At 62.5% G+C, this 15,911-nt stretch overlaps 2 protein-coding genes across 7 annotated transcripts in view; one reads left to right on the forward strand and one right to left on the reverse strand.

Annotated features, from left to right (window-relative positions):
* The window catches only part of ADAR (adenosine deaminase RNA specific), a 36,102-nt gene extending 34,330 nt beyond the window's left edge, over positions 1–1,772 (forward strand). For all 5 annotated transcript variants that reach the window (XM_032319337.1, XM_032319336.1, XM_032319335.1 and 2 more), the window contains one exon: positions 77–1,772. In XM_032319337.1, coding sequence (XP_032175228.1) covers positions 77–314 — 238 coding nt within the window. In that variant the 3' untranslated portion in view covers positions 315–1,772. The remainder of the gene's footprint in view (positions 1–76) is intronic.
* Positions 1,773–3,375: 1,603 nt separating this feature from the next.
* CHRNB2 (cholinergic receptor nicotinic beta 2 subunit) lies at positions 3,376–14,932 on the reverse strand. Of its 2 annotated transcripts, none has more exons than XM_032319338.1 (6): positions 14,529–14,925; positions 13,010–13,155; positions 12,804–12,848; positions 12,305–12,414; positions 10,626–11,526; positions 3,376–6,702 (listed from the first exon to the last, which is right to left on the reverse strand). In XM_032319338.1, the coding sequence occupies exons 1-6, from the start codon at positions 14,590–14,592 to the stop codon at positions 6,532–6,534; spliced, it is 1,437 nt and encodes a 478-aa protein (XP_032175229.1). In that variant the 5' UTR covers positions 14,593–14,925; the 3' UTR covers positions 3,376–6,531. The 2 variants fall into 2 exon arrangements, with proteins under 2 accessions (XP_032175229.1, XP_032175230.1); XM_032319339.1 differs by lacking the exon at positions 3,376–6,702 and adding an exon at positions 6,715–7,503 and having other exon boundaries at positions 14,529–14,932.
* Positions 14,933–15,911: the final 979 nt, after the last annotated feature.

The following is a 15,911-nucleotide window of genomic DNA, read 5'->3' on the forward strand; positions in this document are numbered from 1 at the left end:
TCTGCGGCGCGGCCCTGCCCGCACTCCCCGCCTTCTCGGCTCCCTGGGGAGTAATGAGCGGTTTCTGTTCCTCCAGGCCACGGAACGAATTGTCTCGGGTCTCCAAAAAGAACATTTTCCTCCTGTTTAAGAAGCTCTGCTCCTTCCGGTACCGCAGGGATCTGCTCAGACTGTCCTACGGTGAGGCCAAGAAAGCCGCCCGAGACTACGAGATCGCCAAGAACTACTTCAAGAAAAGCCTGAAGGACATGGGTTACGGGAACTGGATCAGCAAGCCTCAGGAGGAGAAGAACTTCTACCTCTGCCCCGTGTGAGGGGCCAGGGACGGGGGACACCGGCGGGCTGGAGCTTTCCTCGGCGTGTCTGTCTGGAGTCGTTCCGTTTCCTCTTTCTTTTCCTGGTGGAAGCGCTCCCGAGACCCCGGGAACTGTGGTGTCCCCGTGCCCTGCTTCTGCCAGGGGCCAGGCCCGCCCGCCCACCTGCCCCCTGCCGTCTCCACCGAGAGGGAGGCGCGCCGGCCCCTCTCGCCCACCACGTGAGCCCCCCCGCTCAGGCCCGCTTTGGTTTCTGCTTCCACCCCGTGTGTTTGCCGCACCCACGTCTCGGCCTCTGGGTCAGGCCGGGCCGCGTCGCGTCCGGTCAGGGCTGGAGGCCTCTGTCTCCCTCTGCCCTTTGGGATTCCCTCCTTATGATGGTTCCGTTTCTCCTTTCCTCCGCGAGAGCGAGCGGTGACTGTCATTCGGTGAACAGGTGTGAGAACAGGAGCTGACGAGCGCGCTCGGTTCATCGCCAGGCGGGGCCGTTGGGACCCGCAGGGGGCCCTCGGCGACCTTCGGGTCTTGCACTTTAGCCAGCGGGGGGCTGGGCGGCGGGGAGGGCCGGCCTCGGACGCGAGCCCACAGGAGCCCCGCAGGGTCACACCAGCCGCCCCGCCACGCAGACCGGCCTCGTGGGACCACCGCCCCCGCCGTCCTCCGGAAGCATTCCTGGGGGGTGTCCTGCTGGCGGGGACACAGACCCCAATCCCCGGCAGGGAGAGGTCCTGCACCGCGAGTCCCCTCTGCCCCGATAATCAGGCCTGAGGACGGGCGGAACAATCACGCCGGGCCAGGTCCCCGCGCCGCCCCCCCCTCATGACCGTGACACCAGGAGAATTAGCCGAATCATGGGCGTGTTAGTTTTTAAAAACTTCATAAATGTTGGTTCTTAACTGCTACAGAAAGCCTAGAAGTACACAGATTTTAAAATCAGATTTAGTTTTTCATTTACCCAAGACTTCTGTCTGCCGGTGAGCTCCAGAAGGGCAGGCCTCGGGCTGTCGGCGGTTGGGGGGTTTCTGCCGAGTTGACACCCGACCCCAGTTGAAACCACGTGAGGTGGAAGCTTGTCTACACCCCCGGCCAGCTCCCTGGAGCGCAGCTCGCCCACGCCAACCAGACCTGAGCCCGTCTCTAGTGACCCCTTGGTCCCTGCCACCGTCCAGGCCCGGCCCTCTGGTGACCGCCCCCCCCACCTCGCGCCCCACTCCCTGCTAACGAGGCAGCCCGTCTGGACCCGTCTCCCGCAGTACGTACCCGCACACTCACACTCCGTTCCTGTGGCCACTATTCCCTCTGTGCTTCTGACCAAAAATTGACCAAAATTTAAACAAAAAACCAAGTTTTTTAGAAGGCTACTAAAGAAGTCTGAGGAACAGCCAAGTGTCCCAAGGAGCTGGGCGGGACCCGGGGCCTGTGTTCGGGGGGCAGGGCCCGGCCCCCGGCGCGCCCCACCTCGAGGCGGCTGGAGGGTCTCGGACCGGGAGCCCCAGGGTCGGCCTCTGCTGCAGGAAGGGGGCCCGCGGTGCCCCCAGGACTGGAGGGACAGAGCCCCCCCCCCAGTGCTCTACTTTCTTGTCTGCTCTTTGTTTTTAGCAACCAGGACGCCCTTCTTCCTTTTTTTAAATGGTCTTTGTAGTTGATTTGTCCAAACTGTGGCTGTTGTGCATCCTCTGAATAATCACTTGTGAAACCGTCGCTGCTCGAAGCTACTTCCTTAACTCACACGAGTGACTGTGCAGGTCTGGGTCCTGGTGCGGCTCCAGGAGCGGGTGGGAAGGGCCCAGGCACGGACTCGGCGCGGGGGGGCTGCCCTGGGGTCCTCGATTCGGCTTTGATGTGTCCCTTGACAACCGTGACTAACCATATACATTCCTCGGAAATAAAGAGAATCTGAATTGTTAGGCCGTCTCCAGTCATGCCTTCCCAGGGGAGGGAACGGGGCAGAGGCGCTGTGGCCCTGCGGTTTCTGGGGACGGAGCCCTAGCCTGACACCTGGTCCTCGGGGCGGGAAAGCCAGCACATCCCACAGCACACGCAGCCCTCGTGCTCTGCGGGGGCGTCCGGCCCGGCCCCTGCCCCGAGCAGCAGGAGGTGCGTGTGCAGCGGGGGCTCGGGGGGCCCAGGAGCAGCCGGGCCGTGGTCCTGGGCAGGCGCTGGCATGTTCCCCGCGGGACTTGCACAGAGAACGCGCCCCACACACACACACTGCCCTTCCTGCCACAGTCTCTACCACATCCGTCCAACCTTTTTCGAAGCGCTGTCCTCCCCGAGGACACACAGTCCCTGTGAAGCCTCCTTCCCCATCCGTGACAGATGGGACAGCTGAGGCCAGGAGGGCCAGTGACGAGTTTGGGGGCACATTAAGGACCACAGCTGTGTGGGGGTGTCATTCGTGGTCCTCCGAGACCCAGGGCTGAGTCGGCTGGACGACTTCTGGAGACAGGGAAGGAGATGTCCCCCCGCAGGGACGTATGGGGACCCCTCCGGCTGCTCCTGCCCCCCACCCCCGCCGGAGGGAAACTGTACCCGTCTTCAGGACACAGCCCCCTTCACAACGACGGCGAACGCCAGCCCCCGTGCGGAGGAACGAGCCGTCTCCGTCGCCCACTCGGAGGGGCTGGGACACGGGTCTGCCTGCGGGGGTGTCGTCAGCTGGCACCGTCTGTCCCCATCACCCTGCCTTCCTTCAGAGGCCACAGCTGAGCGCCACTGCCGGGTTTGGGACCAGAGCAAACCAGGCTTCTGGGGACAGGTGTGGCCTTCACACAGACCACAACCTTGACTGCCCCATGCCCGCGCTGAGGAGACCCCGGCCGACCCTGCCTCTGGGGCCCTTATTTAAGAGCCCCCTGCGCCCCAGGAGCTATCTCTGGGCCTTTAGGCCATTTCTTTCCCATCGCTGAGTGCCCTTGTTCGGGACTGACCAGTCACGGTCCTGCTCTCTTCCCATCCTTGTGCTTCGTGCCTCGGAGCCTTGTTTCTCCAGCCCTGCACCTGCCCACGGTTCCCAGAGTGTGCAGAAACTGACCACCAGACAGAACAGAGAGACAAGACAGCTTGGGAAACAATTTTCTTTACGAGAATCTTGAATGCCTAAGGGGTCTGGCCTGAGGCGGGTTAGACCAGTGCAAATATTCCGGAAGCACAGAGAAGGGAGGCCAAGGCTAGTGTGTGGGGTCGAGGGCTCTGAGCGCGTGGGTGAGGCGTCCTAGCGACGGCTCCTAGACCTATAGTCCCTCAGGAGCCGTGTGACACTCACGCTCGGAAACATGCGGCCAATTCTCACTCCAGCCTGGCAAGTGACCGGCCGGCACCCGCTGGGCTGAGGGATGACCTGGCCATGGCCCCTAGAGGCAGAGGCTGAGAGGGAGTAGAGTGCGCTCTGGCCGGGGACCGACTCAGAGATGCCCCTTGCTTTCCCACAGCCTGTGTCATGGCCCAGCCGTGTAGATGGCTCAGCTGAGCGAGTCTCCTGTCGCCAGGGGCCCTTCCCTGCAGGCTGTCCCCGGGGCTGGGAGGAGACGGAAGTCGGGCCCAGATGCTGCCCAGAGCACCCCCTGCCTCTCCCCTTCCCAGGCACGGTCTTCCTCTGCAGGGCAGGGTGGCTGGGAGACCACCTTGGGTGCAGCTGTCCCGGCCACCAGGACACTGGTCTCCTGCTACGGCAGCCCCTAGCATCAGGGACGGGCGGCATGCGCTGCCCCGCTACTCGGGCAAGGTGGTTTGCAGATGGAGACGATGCCCGCCGCTTCCCCAGCCGCCCCTCCCAAGCCCCCCTCGCTCAGGCTCCCACTCCAGGGTCTGCACCGCCCTCTCCAGACGGGGCACGGATTCTCTGCAGAGCCGGCCCCCCACAGAAGGGCAGGGAGCTTCCCCAACAGCACCAAGGGAAGAGAAGGGACGACGCTTGTCCCAGGATTCCCGGCGTCCCCAGGGCTCGAACTGTCCCCACGCGGGGCATCACCTCGTCTGAGCGGTGGGCCGCCTCCCTCCGCCCCTGCCCTCTCCCTCCTGCTGCTGGCACGGTCCCCTGGGAGTGGAAGGCACCACCCCGAAGGCCCTGCCCAGCTCACCCGGTCCTGTGCGACCTTCTGTCCCGCGCGACCTTCTGTCCCCGTGTGACCTTCTGTTGCCTCAGCAGGCTCTGCCGCCCCCAGGTCACCAGCGGGAAGGAGCAAGGCCAGAGCAAGGGGCTTTCCTGAGTCGCAGCAACCCCCCTCCCCGCCTCCCTGGGGTCTCCTTACACGTCAGAGGCTCCGGGGGAGTGGGGAAACCGCCAGCGGGACTCCAGCACCCCCGGTGACAGCAGGCTCGAGTGCCGGGCAGGAAGCACTCCCAGCGGCCAGGCCACAGCGAGGCGCCCAGACAGCCAGGAGCCGGGCCTCGGGCTGGCACCCGACCCGCCAGATGGACGGTTCCTTTCCGGTTGCTCTTCAGGCTCCGGGACACTCCCCACCCCGGGACTCTGACCCAGCAGCGGCTCCAGCTTAATACAGGAAATTCTGTTTGCTGCCCAGGAAGAGGGGGACTCCGCAGGCCAAGACACCCACTCGGCCAGCTGGGGACACGCGCTGAGGCACACCTTGTCCAGCGGCTGGCGGGACATGCACAGCCAGGATGGGACAGGATCGGCCCCGAGGCCCTGCGGGCACACCAGTGTGGGGAAGAGCTCGGCCCGGGAACAGGATGCCGCTTCCCTGAAGGTGCTTGAGGGAACTACGGCCATCAGGCCTGACGAGTGGCCCCCGGAGAGCCCCCCGGGCCGCGCTCCTCCAGTGCCAGGTCCCCAGACCCGCAACGCTGCTGCTGGGGCTGGTTCTGCTCCAGGGAGAGGAAGAGGAGGGCTGTGCGAGGCTCTAAGGATGGTCAGGCGTCCCCCGCTCTGGCCGCTCCCACACTGCACACCCGGCCAAGGTCCGCCAAGAACAGACTAGGCTGCTTCCTCCTCGCTACTGTCCCCACTCGGGAGACGAGGCCGCCGACGCCCAGAAAAGCAACGGACTTGCTCGCGGCGGCTGAGCAAGCAGGTGTGAGCTGGGACTGGCATCCAGACTGAGACCGTCTGGTCCCGGGGCGGATGCGGTGCGTCCCCCCGAGCCCTCGGCACTGTCCCCAGCTCTGCCGCGCCCGCACAAGCAGGGCTCCAGCCGGGTTCCAGAGGACAGCGTGGTCTGTGTCAGCCGGCCCTCTGGCTGCGCTGGACAGACGGCCCCCTCGGGGACCGGCCACCTGCTGGCGCTGAGGACAGGCCGGGACCACAGAGCAGAGCTAGTCACGTGGCGGGAGTGGGGGCAGGACGCCCGTCAGAGGTCTGTCTCCTCGGCTAAGAGCCCAGAGTCCCCCGGCCGGACCCCGGGAGCAGCGTCAGGACACGGCCTCCACGAGCCCACGGGACAGAAGCAAAGGCTGTGTTTCTAGAGAGCCGGTGATGGTAGGGGGGTTTGGCCTAGGCCCAGCTCAGGTCTCGGGGGACAGCCAGGCAGTGCTGACTCCCTCCCGCTCGGCGCCCTCTGCTGTGGGCCGAGCCTGGAGCTGCGGAAAGCGAACACCTTCTCTTCTCTGACTCCAAAGCCCTGCTCCAGTCAAGTGGGGAACGGCCACCGGAGACCCTGCGTTTGTGCTGGAGGACTTGGCCCTTGGGCTCCAAACAGGGCACCGGAAGGCTCCAAACTCAGGGGTCCAATGCCCAGCCCGGCTGCCCCACCCGCCCCGAACAAGAAAGAAAGTGGGGGGACGTCCAGGGATGCAGGGACCTGGGGCTGGGCTCTGGAGCCCATAGAAGCAGGGGGCTGCAGGGCTGGGCTGGAGGGCCCCCAGGGGTCTGGCCACAGCACCAGGTAAGCCCTGGACAGACCCGCCAGCCCACGGGCCACGTACGTAGGGAGGGTAGGCCCGAGTCGGGTCTGGAGCTGCTGCGCCAGGGGCCCTGGGACTCTGCCCCGCCCCAGCCCCTCACGCTTCCCTCAGTGTGCGCGGCCCAACATCTCCACACCCCTGCCGTAGCCCACATGCCCGCCCAGCCCCACACCAACCTGGCTGGGGCCCTCCAGGGTTGGCTGTCTGCCGCGGGGGCGGGGAGGGGCTGCGGTAGGGGCGGGAGAGGCGGGTCTGCACCAGCAGCCCCCACCTGCGGCCCACTCGTCCCTCCTCCGCCTAAAACGACCAGACCAGTCGGGCACGGAGGGCGAGGCGGAGCGTGCAGCCGGCGGCCTCACTTGGAGCTGGGGGCCGGGCGGTCGGCCTGCAGGAAGCGGGCAGGGGAGTAGTTCTGGAAGAGGGGCTGCAGGAACATGCCGACTGTGCCGAAAACACAGACGAAGACGAAGATCCAGAGGAACAGGCGGTCGATCACCATGGCGACATACTTCCAGTCCTCACTCACCTGCACGGACACAAAGGCCGGTGTCAGTCACGTGGTGCTGGACGAGGGCGGGACGGGGACAAGCAGGTTTCACAACACACATGCACACACACGTACACACACACGCACACGTACACACACACGCACCTCACTCCTCTCCCTCCATGACCCCACAACTTTTCCAAAGCACGGCTCCAAACTTGCCTGCTTAGACGCCTCTGGTGGCCCCACGGCCTTCAGGGCCTCCCCAGAGTCCAAGTTCGGATCCAAGACCTGCCTGTGACAAACACGCGCCCTCCCACTCTCCGTCCTTTCCACCCTCTAACCCACACTTCTCTGCTTTCAAGTCTCTACGCCTTGGAGTTTCCTTTGGGTCTAGAATTCTGGTCTGCCCTTTCTCTGCCTGGTGAACTCCTACACATCCTCTAAAGCCCAAATCAAGTGTTACCTCTTCTCTGGAGTGATCTTTCCTGTTACTCCTGCTCAGAATAAACCACTGTCCTCTCTGGGCCCCCTCAGCAGGCGGCCACATGTCCATCACCGTGCTCTGACCGCACTGCATCGCCATGTCCATTTGCACACCTGCCACCCACCCCTACTCCAGCCAGCTGCGAGTTCCTAACGACAGGGACCTTACCGATTCACTTTGCAACCCCAACCTTTGCAACACAGTCAGTGCCAGTAAATGGGGGTCGGATGACTGAGCCAGCGGCTGGCTCGGCAGGCCCCTCCCTCCGGGACCACCTGGGGAATCCAGCCCGACAGCACTACCTCCAGCGCACAGGCCCCACAGGGGAGGACTGGCTCCCGGGTGGGACCAATCTGTCGGAAAGAGGATATGGTGTGGGTCTGACAGCTCTCATGGGGTCTGCCCCGCTCAGGCCGGAGTCGAGGCCTTTGCACACATTCGCCAGGGGCCGGGAAGGAGGCCGCTTGCACCTACATTGGGTCAGTCACTGAGGAAAGGACTTGTTCACACCGGTACCTACCGTGGGCCTGGCACCGGGCCAGGCACGGAGTTGTGAGCGGGAACCAACGCAGGCTGTGGTTTGCCATCCAGAAGCAAGAATAAGATAATTACCCTGCTAGATGCGGATAAGGAAACAAACACCTGAGACAGAGACCCCAGGGGGAAGACAACCTTTAGGGTGTGGTCTGGGATGGCCTCTTTTTTTTTTTTAAGATTTTGTCTATTTATTTGAAAGAGACAGAGATCACAAGCAGGTAGAGAGGCAGGCAGAGAGAGAGAGGAGGAAGCAGGCTCCCCGCAGAGCAGAGAGCCCGAAGCTGGTCTCAATCCCAGGACCCTGGGATCATGACCCGAGCCGAAGGCAGAGGCTTAACCCACTGAGCCACCCAGGCGCCCCTGGAATGGCCTCTTGAGGAAGGGACACGGAAGGTCACACTGGACCCTAAGAAGGCGCCAGCTGTGGCAGGAACAAAGTGAAGAAAGAAACAATCACACAAACCCACAGCAAGGTCCTCCCACCAGTCGGCACCCAGCCAAATGCTGATGCCGTGAAACACAAAGCGAAAACCTGTTCCAGACTGGAAAAAAAGAAAAGGACAACTGGATCCAACCTGGGACCCTGGACGGGGCAGAGGCGCTGCAATGGGCACCGAAGCTCGAGAAGTTTTGGGGTTTTTTGCTTTTTAAGATTTACTTATTTGAGAAAGACAGAGCGGGTGCACGGCAGGGGCGGGGGACAGAGGGAGAGAATCTCACGCCGACCCCAAGCTGCCACAGAGCCACATGTGGGGCTCCAACTCATGACCTTGACATCACGACCTGAGCCAAAACCAAGAGCTGAATGCTTAACCGACTGCACCACCCAAGTGCCCCAAAACCTGGAAAACCTTTCTTAAGATTTTACTTATTCATTTGAGAGAGAAGGAGCATGAGTAGGGAGTTAAGGGAGAGGGAGAAGCAGGCTCCCCACTGAGCCTGGGAGACCAACACGGGAATTCGATCCCAGGACCCTGAGATCATGACCTGAGCCAAAGGCAGACGCTTCACCATCTGAGACACCCCGGCGCCCCTGGAAAACTTGTAATGTGGATTTTATATCAGTTAAAGATGTTATATGGATGTTGAATTTCCTGGATTTGATCACTGATCCTGGATATGCAAGACAACATCCCTATTCTGGGGACAGACACACTGAAACATTCAGGATAAAGGGTCACGACCTCTGCACCCTGTGCCCACACCCGGGAGCAAATATTAACAGTAACAATATTTGAAAAAAATTATCTATTTGAGAGCGAGCGGGGGGAGGGAAGGGGGGGAAGGGGAGGGAAAGCATCTCAAGCAGATGGCCCGCTGAGCAGAGACCGGGGCGGGGTCCACCCCACAACCCTGACATCATGACCCGAGCCGACATCAAGAGTCGGACACTTAACCGACAGAGCCCCCAGGAGCCCCAGCAATAATAGCTTTTGAAAAGGGAAATGAGGGGCGCCTGGGTGGCTCAGTGGGTTAGGCCGCTGCCTTCGGCTCAGGTCATGATCTCAGGGTCCTGGGATCGAGCCCGGCATCGGGCTCTCTGCTCAGCAGGGAGCCTGCTTCCTTCTCTCTCTCTGCCTGGCTCTCTGCCTACTTGTGATCTCTCTGTCAAATAAATAAATAAAATCTTAAAAAAAAAAAAAAAGACTTTAGAAAAGGGAAATGAGACTGACGCGCGCACACATCCTGAGGCTCACAGGGCTTTGCTTGCTTAGACCAGACGGCGGGGGACCCAGTGACCTGAGCCAGGGAGGGCCGGCACAAGGTGAGGAGACAGCGTGGGTTTGGTCGGATGACAGAGCTGGCTCAGGAGACTCTGCCTGGGGCCAGGAAGAGCTGGGGAGGGGCCTGCCCGCGGCCAGGGGAGCAGCCTGGAGAGCTGGGGAGAAAAGAGAATCTCCTGAAGAGCGGGACGTGGGCGGTGGTGGAGGTGAGAGGGACAAGAGTCCAGAACCACTCCAGGTGTTTGGTCTGAACCCCTGGGTGGACGGTGGTGCCATTTACCTTCAGTCGGGGGGACTGCAGGGGAAGTCAGCCGGCGGTGGGGCTGTAGATGGAGCACTGCGGCGTGGACGTGCGAAGTCGAAGCTGCCAGTGCAGCGTCCACGTTTGCCACTGCACGGACCCCCGAGCACTGAGCACAGAGCAGGGACTACCCAAGCCCGGAGCCCCAAGAGGGCTGCGGCAGGGGGGGCGGGGGCGTCTCCCCGGGCCTGGTCCTGCCCTCCGCGCACCGACCTGTCCTTGGCGGAGCCCTGGCTCCGGACGCCCCCAGGTCTGCCGTCCCTGGAACGGACGCGCCAGGCTCTGAAGCCCCCAGCCCCACGGACGCGCCAGGCTCTGAAGCCCCCAGCCCCACCGCCGGCGGCAGCGCTGGAGCCGCCCTCCCTCACCCCTGGAAGGGAACAGGGCTGCATCCCGGCGGAAACCTGGCCTGTCGCCATGGCGACCACGGCCTCGCCTCAGCCTGGAGCGGCCGGTACGCCGGCCCGGGGCTCCGGCGTCCCCCGCTCCGCGGCACCGCCGCGGAAAGAGCGCGAGGAGGGGGTGCTCTGGGAGCCCCCCTCCGCCTCCACCTGTCCCTCTTCCAAAACGATCTCACCTGGCCGTCCCAAAGGCGCAGAAAGGGGGTGTGGACGTGCGCCTCTGCCCCCACCCACCTTCGACCGCCCCCAAATCCGCCCCTCGTGGGGCGCGCGAGGGACCCCCCCGCCCCGGAGCCCTTGGTGCCGGGAACTGGGACCACCAGCCACCAGCGCAGACTCGGGGGGAGGGGAGGGGGCCGCGGGGGTTGGGCCTCTCGGGGTCGTGGCCACTCCCAAAGCCGCCTCCGCCTCCCGCCGCCCCAGCCCCCGCGGCTCCGCCTCCTGGAAGCCCGCGGAGGCCACAGCGGCCGCGCCCCGCACTCGCGACAGCCTCGCGCGCCCCGCGCACTCACGCTCTGGTCGTCGTCCTCGCTGCGCACGTGGTCCGCGATGAAGCGCACGCCGTCCACCGCCGCGCGGAGGCCGCAGCCGCCCGCCCCCGGCCCGCCGCGCGCGGGCCCGGAATACGACTCCCCGGGGGCTTCCCGGAAGAGGAGGGCGCCCGCCTCGCGCTCGCGCTGGCGCCGCCGCAGACGCAGGCGCTGGCGGGCGCAGCGGTGGCGCGGCTGCTGCATGAAGAGCAGCGCGGGCAGCTTCTCCAGGAAGACGACCTTGACCCAGGGCGCCATGGTGTGCGTGCTGGGCGAGCGGTGGTGCACGTTGAGCACGCACACGCTGGTGACGATGGAGAAGGTGACGAGCACCATGGTGAACATGAGGTACTTGCCGACGAGCGGCACGTCCAGGGAGGTGGGCGGCACGATCTTGGAGATGAGCAGCAGGAAGACGGTGAGCGCCAGCAGCACGGAGATGCACAGCGTCATCTTCTCGCCGCAGTCGGACGGCAGGTAGAAGACCAGGACGGCCAGCGAGGTGATGAGCACGCACGGGATGATGAGGTTGATGGTGTAGAAGAGCGGCTTGCGGCGGATGACGAAGTCGTACGTGATGTCCACGTACGTGGAGTCGTCCGGGTTCTCGTTGCGCCGGCCGGGGAGCGCCACGATGTCCCACTCGCCGCTGGGGGTGAAGTCGTCCAGGCTGGCCACGTCACTCTTGAGCACCAGGTCGATCTCCGTGCGGTCGTAGGTCCACGAGCGGAACTTCATGGTGCAGTTCTGCTGGTCGAACGGGAAGTGCTTCACCTGGATCTTGCAGGCGCTCTTGTAGATGGCGGGCGGCAGCCAGAAGATGCTGCCGTCGTAGGAGACCACGGCGTTGGAATAGAAGGACACCTCGTACATGCCGTCAGCACTGCCGAGGGACGAGCAGGGTCAGCGCTGGTGACGCTGTTCCTGCGCCCCACCCGTCCACCCAGCGCTGAGCGGGAGGAGAGGAGAGCCAGGTCTGAGGGTAAGCATCCAGGAGCATGGAGAGGTGGGGCAGGAATTGCGCAAGAGGGGGAACTGGGTGAGTTGGCGGTCAGGAGGTCCCAGAGGCCTTTTGGAAGCAGAGGAGGGTGGGTGATGGGCACACCTGCTGCTTGTCATGCACTGTGCAAGCTGGTTGCTCCCCGAGGCTGGCGGAGAAGTTGGGAGAGCCACGGAGAGCCAGAGTAAGGAGCTCCAAGCAATGAGGGGGACAGGTGCAGCCGGAGCAGGAAAGGCACCCACTAGTGGTAGGGGATCTTGAAGGAGATGGGATTTTTGCAGGAAAGGGGATGGAACCCAGAGGAGACACTGGGGCCTCCAAGTTTTGATCCTGAACAATCCTCCAGGAAAGCCTATTCCTGAATCAACAGAGCCCTGGGGCTGTCAATCCTTGTCTGTATACCACTGCTGCTCCCAACAGTGGGACTCGGATTTGGAGGGGAGGAGACTGGCCATGGCCCAAATCACCCTGGAGTCCTTTGGGTTCTCCACATTACACCTCACTAATCTGGGTCTGTCTCCTGCATAGTGATTGTGTCTGTGCCAGCAAGAAGTCCCTTCTGCACCGCTGCATGAGCTCATTTACTTTCCCTAAGACCCCATCCCTCCCAGAGCACTCCTGTGGTCTCCTCCGGCCTTCCCACTGCTCCAAGGCCACCTACTTGTTGTACAGAACTACATCTGGGAGCCAGATGTGTTTGGACGGGAGTCGAACTTTCTTCATGTTGTCAAACTCCTCGGGCTTCCAGGTGAGCCGATAGTCCTCCCACTCCTGGGAACGGGAGAGAGGGAACCTTACAAAGCTGAGGCTCAGGGTCAAGGATGGGGGGGTGGTTCTGGCTTGAGGAGGCTTTGAACATCCATCCCCTCCCCACAGTGACTTCTCTGCCCAGCAGATGTGGCTGGCAAGATACTTTCTCATTTAAGAGGTATTAGAATCTACATTTTACCAATAAGAAAACGAATCTCGTAGAGATTAACATGGTCCGAGTCACAGCCGGTGAGTGGAAGCACCACGCTTCCGGGCCAGTTGTTCGGCTCTCCAGAGTCTGTACCTTTCTGCCTTTTTTGAGGAGATTGAAAGACGGGAAAGCACATGCAAAAAACCCAAGGAGGGAAAAGCAGACCAGGGGTGCGGACTGGGGCAGGACGAGCACTAACCTGGGTCAGCCAGACATTTGTGGTCATGATCTGCTCCCGCTCGTGCTACAGGAAGAAGAGAAGCTGTTGAGAAGGCCGCCCGGCCTGCAGGCCCGCCCCAGCCACCCACGATCCTTCCCATACCTCCCTGAACCGGGGGGCTCCAGAGAGGTAATTCTGGCTTTTCTGACCTCAGCAGCTGGGCAGAGTTTGGGACCTGCACTCACCACACTAATGAGCTGGGCCAGAGACACCATGAGCTGCACGGTCACTAGCTCAGAGCCATTGGCGGCCGGGCGGATGAGCTTGTTGTACCGGGAGGGGTCCAGGAGGTGTTCCACCAGGCGCTCCTCTGTATCTGTACCCCAGACTCCTGGGCAGGGGGGCGGGAGGCAGGATGGAGGAAGTAGGCAAGGAGGACCCACCTAGCATCCCATTCTCCTTAGGCAAGTGGGGCAACCAGGCCAAAACAGGAGCTTCCCACCACTCCCTCCCTAAGGATACAGCAAAATGCTTCAGTTATCCCATGAGGGCCCCGCAGAGAGAAATTCTTCTCTGAGATCATCAGCCAGGGAGACCAGACAGCCTCACACAGATGTGTCCAGACTAAAAGTCCACTCTATAAGGATTAGTGGAGACCCACTCTTCCTGCAAGCTCTCAGGCTGTGGTTTCAAAAGACTTGAGATTTCTTTTCCTTTTTTTTTTTTTTTTTTTTAAGATTTTGACAGAGACACAGCAGAGAGGGAACACAAGCACCGGGAGTGGGAGAGGGAGAAGCAAGCTCCTCGCCAAGCAGGGAGCCTGATGCGGGACCCTGGGATCATGACCCTAGCTGAAGGCAGACACTTAAACAACTGAGCACCCAGGTGCCCCTAGACTTGAGATTTCTTGTTTTCGTGGCTTCTCCTAAAAAGTCCCTGTAGTTCAAGGAGGGTTTGGGATGGTGGGGAAGGTGCCCCACCTCAGCTAGGTCCATCTCTGTACACAAGTAACGTTATGCACTTCCACTTGTGATATGGGCTGTGACCCCACTCCACACCCACCTTCACAGGCACTGGGTTGGAGTGGATGGCTGGGCTGCCTGTGCTGTGGATCTGAACACGTATCCAGCCCCAAATTCCACACATGGGGAGCCCACCTCCCGTCCCAAATTCCACACATGGGGAGCCCACCTCCCATGAGATGGCGTGCGGGTGTGGGAAGCTCGTTTAGCTGCACAAGCCCGTTGTACCCGCCCCTGCACAGACTCTCTCTCCTACGGCTCTGCACAGATGTACCCCCAGCCCTCAGAGCTCCTTCCTGGTGGTCCTCAGCCTGGCAGAGCACCTTCCCTTCCAAGCCTTCCCTCCCACCCTACAAGAGAGTTGAGAAGCCACTTTTCTCCCCTTCCTGTCTTGCCCCTGTGGAGTGGCCAGAATCGGGAGGCTACAATGTAGGACACAGGAAATGATGCCGAGGGAGGGTGCCCATCCAGGTAGAGTTCTGGAGATCATGTTTCACGGAAGTCAAATGGCATCCGGTCGCAGAGTGAGCCCTCCTGCCACCCCAGAAAGCCTGCGGAGACCCCCTCTCCCTTCCCTCCCCACGCCCACGCCCTCCCACCGCCATTGCCGGGATCGCGCTTGCTTCCTTGCATCGCCTACTCCTTCCGGGATGTCCTCATCCCTGCGCGGTCGCCCTGGCGTCCCCCTGCAGGCTCGTCCACCTCTGGGGGTCCCCCTTGCGGCCTGGAGCGGGGTCCTTACCCGCGCGCAGCCCGAGGAGGCCGAAGCCCAGCAGCAGCGCCGCGGGGCCGGAGCGCGGGGCCATGCCGCGGGCGGGGCGCTGTCCGCGGTGCTGAAGCCGCGCCCGCGCCGCCGGAGGGTCCTGCGCTCGCGGGGTGCGGCGCGGCGGGCGGCGGGCGGCGGGCGGCGGCGGGAGGGGGCCGGCTTCTCGCTCGCCCCGGCCGGAGCCGGCGGACGCGTTCCCGGCTGCTCTTCCAGGGAACACAACGCGGACGGGGAGAGGGAGGAGTCTCCGCCCCGGAGGCGGAAGCGCTGAAGCCCAGGAAAAAAGGGGGTCCCTGGGTGGGACGTTCGTTGCTCAGCGGGTCACCGGACGGGGGCGTCCTGGAGCCCCGAAGTTGGGGCAGGACCTGAAGGACTCTGAGAAGGGCGGGAAGAAGCCGAGCCAGTAAGACAAATAGGTCACGACCCGCTCAGCGCAGGGGGGCCGAGGGCTCGAATGTGGGGCGGGCGTCGGGAGCAGTTTCTGGGGCTCCCCCCTCCTTGCCCGCTCCTACCAGTCCGCATGCTCCCGCTTCCTTGGAAGGCTAGGACGCCGCTGGAGAAGGCCTTTTAGGCTTTTCCGGAAAGAGAGAGGGGCTGTGGGTTTGCTGTTTCTCCAAAGCAAACAGCTCTGGAGTCTGGAAACGGAATCGGTCACCTGTCCCCTTCTCTACCTCCACGGACTCCCCCGAAGGCCAACCTTCCTTCCCCGGGGAGGGGGTGGGGGGGAAGGGGGGCTGAAGAGAGGGCAGCCTCCGGCGCTGGAAGGGAAAGTGGCTCTGCCCCCTCCCTTCCACTCCAGTCTCTGGCTTCCGTGCAGCGAAGGGAGCAGGGGACCATTTCTCAGAGGCCCCGGAGCGAAGCTGACCCAGAGGAGAGCTCACATGAGCCAGAGGGTTCACGACTCAAGGACATCTTTGACCATGAAAGCCAATTAAGTCCTCCCTTCTCTCTTGGGTGGATTTTGTCACTTATAACCAAGACTCTTGACTCAAGCAGCCTTATCATCCGTCCAGGCTCCAAGTCCCTCGCTGCTTACTTACCTCATCTGGACCACTCCGCCCGGCCACGCTCCAGCTTCCAGTGAGGCCTTCCAGACCATAAACACTACCTACACTACCTGCCCCACCCCTGCCCCATCCCCTGCCCCATCCCCCACAGTCCGGGGAGTTTTAACATGCTGTTCCCTCGACTCTCTTGTCACCTGTTTCCCCTCAACTAGTCAACTTTGAACATTTGACAGAAATGTCCTTTCCTCAAGGAAGCTGTATCTGTCCAAGGACTAAGACAAGTGCTCTGCTGTTTGCAAACGGTGTCCAATGGCTGAAGGAACCACGCTAAAGCAGTGGTTGCCTCTGTGGC

This window comes from Mustela erminea, chromosome 17, assembly GCF_009829155.1.
Source record: "Mustela erminea isolate mMusErm1 chromosome 17, mMusErm1.Pri, whole genome shotgun sequence".
Classification (NCBI taxonomy): Eukaryota; Metazoa; Chordata; class Mammalia; order Carnivora; family Mustelidae; genus Mustela; species Mustela erminea.

Bases quoted from the DNA above. Each gene is read 5' to 3' on its own strand.
- CHRNB2 (XM_032319338.1), bottom strand. From the start codon at position 14,592: ATGGCCCCGCGCTCCGGCCCCGCGGCGCTGCTGCTGGGCTTCGGCCTC. The intron at 12,849-13,009 runs GTGAGTGCAGGT...TTCTTCCTGTAG, and splicing joins TGGCCCAGCTCATTAGTGTG to CACGAGCGGGAGCAGATCAT. The intron at 6,703-10,625 runs GTGAGTGCGCGG...GTGTCCGTGCAG, and splicing joins GCGAGGACGACGACCAGAGC to GTGAGTGAGGACTGGAAGTA.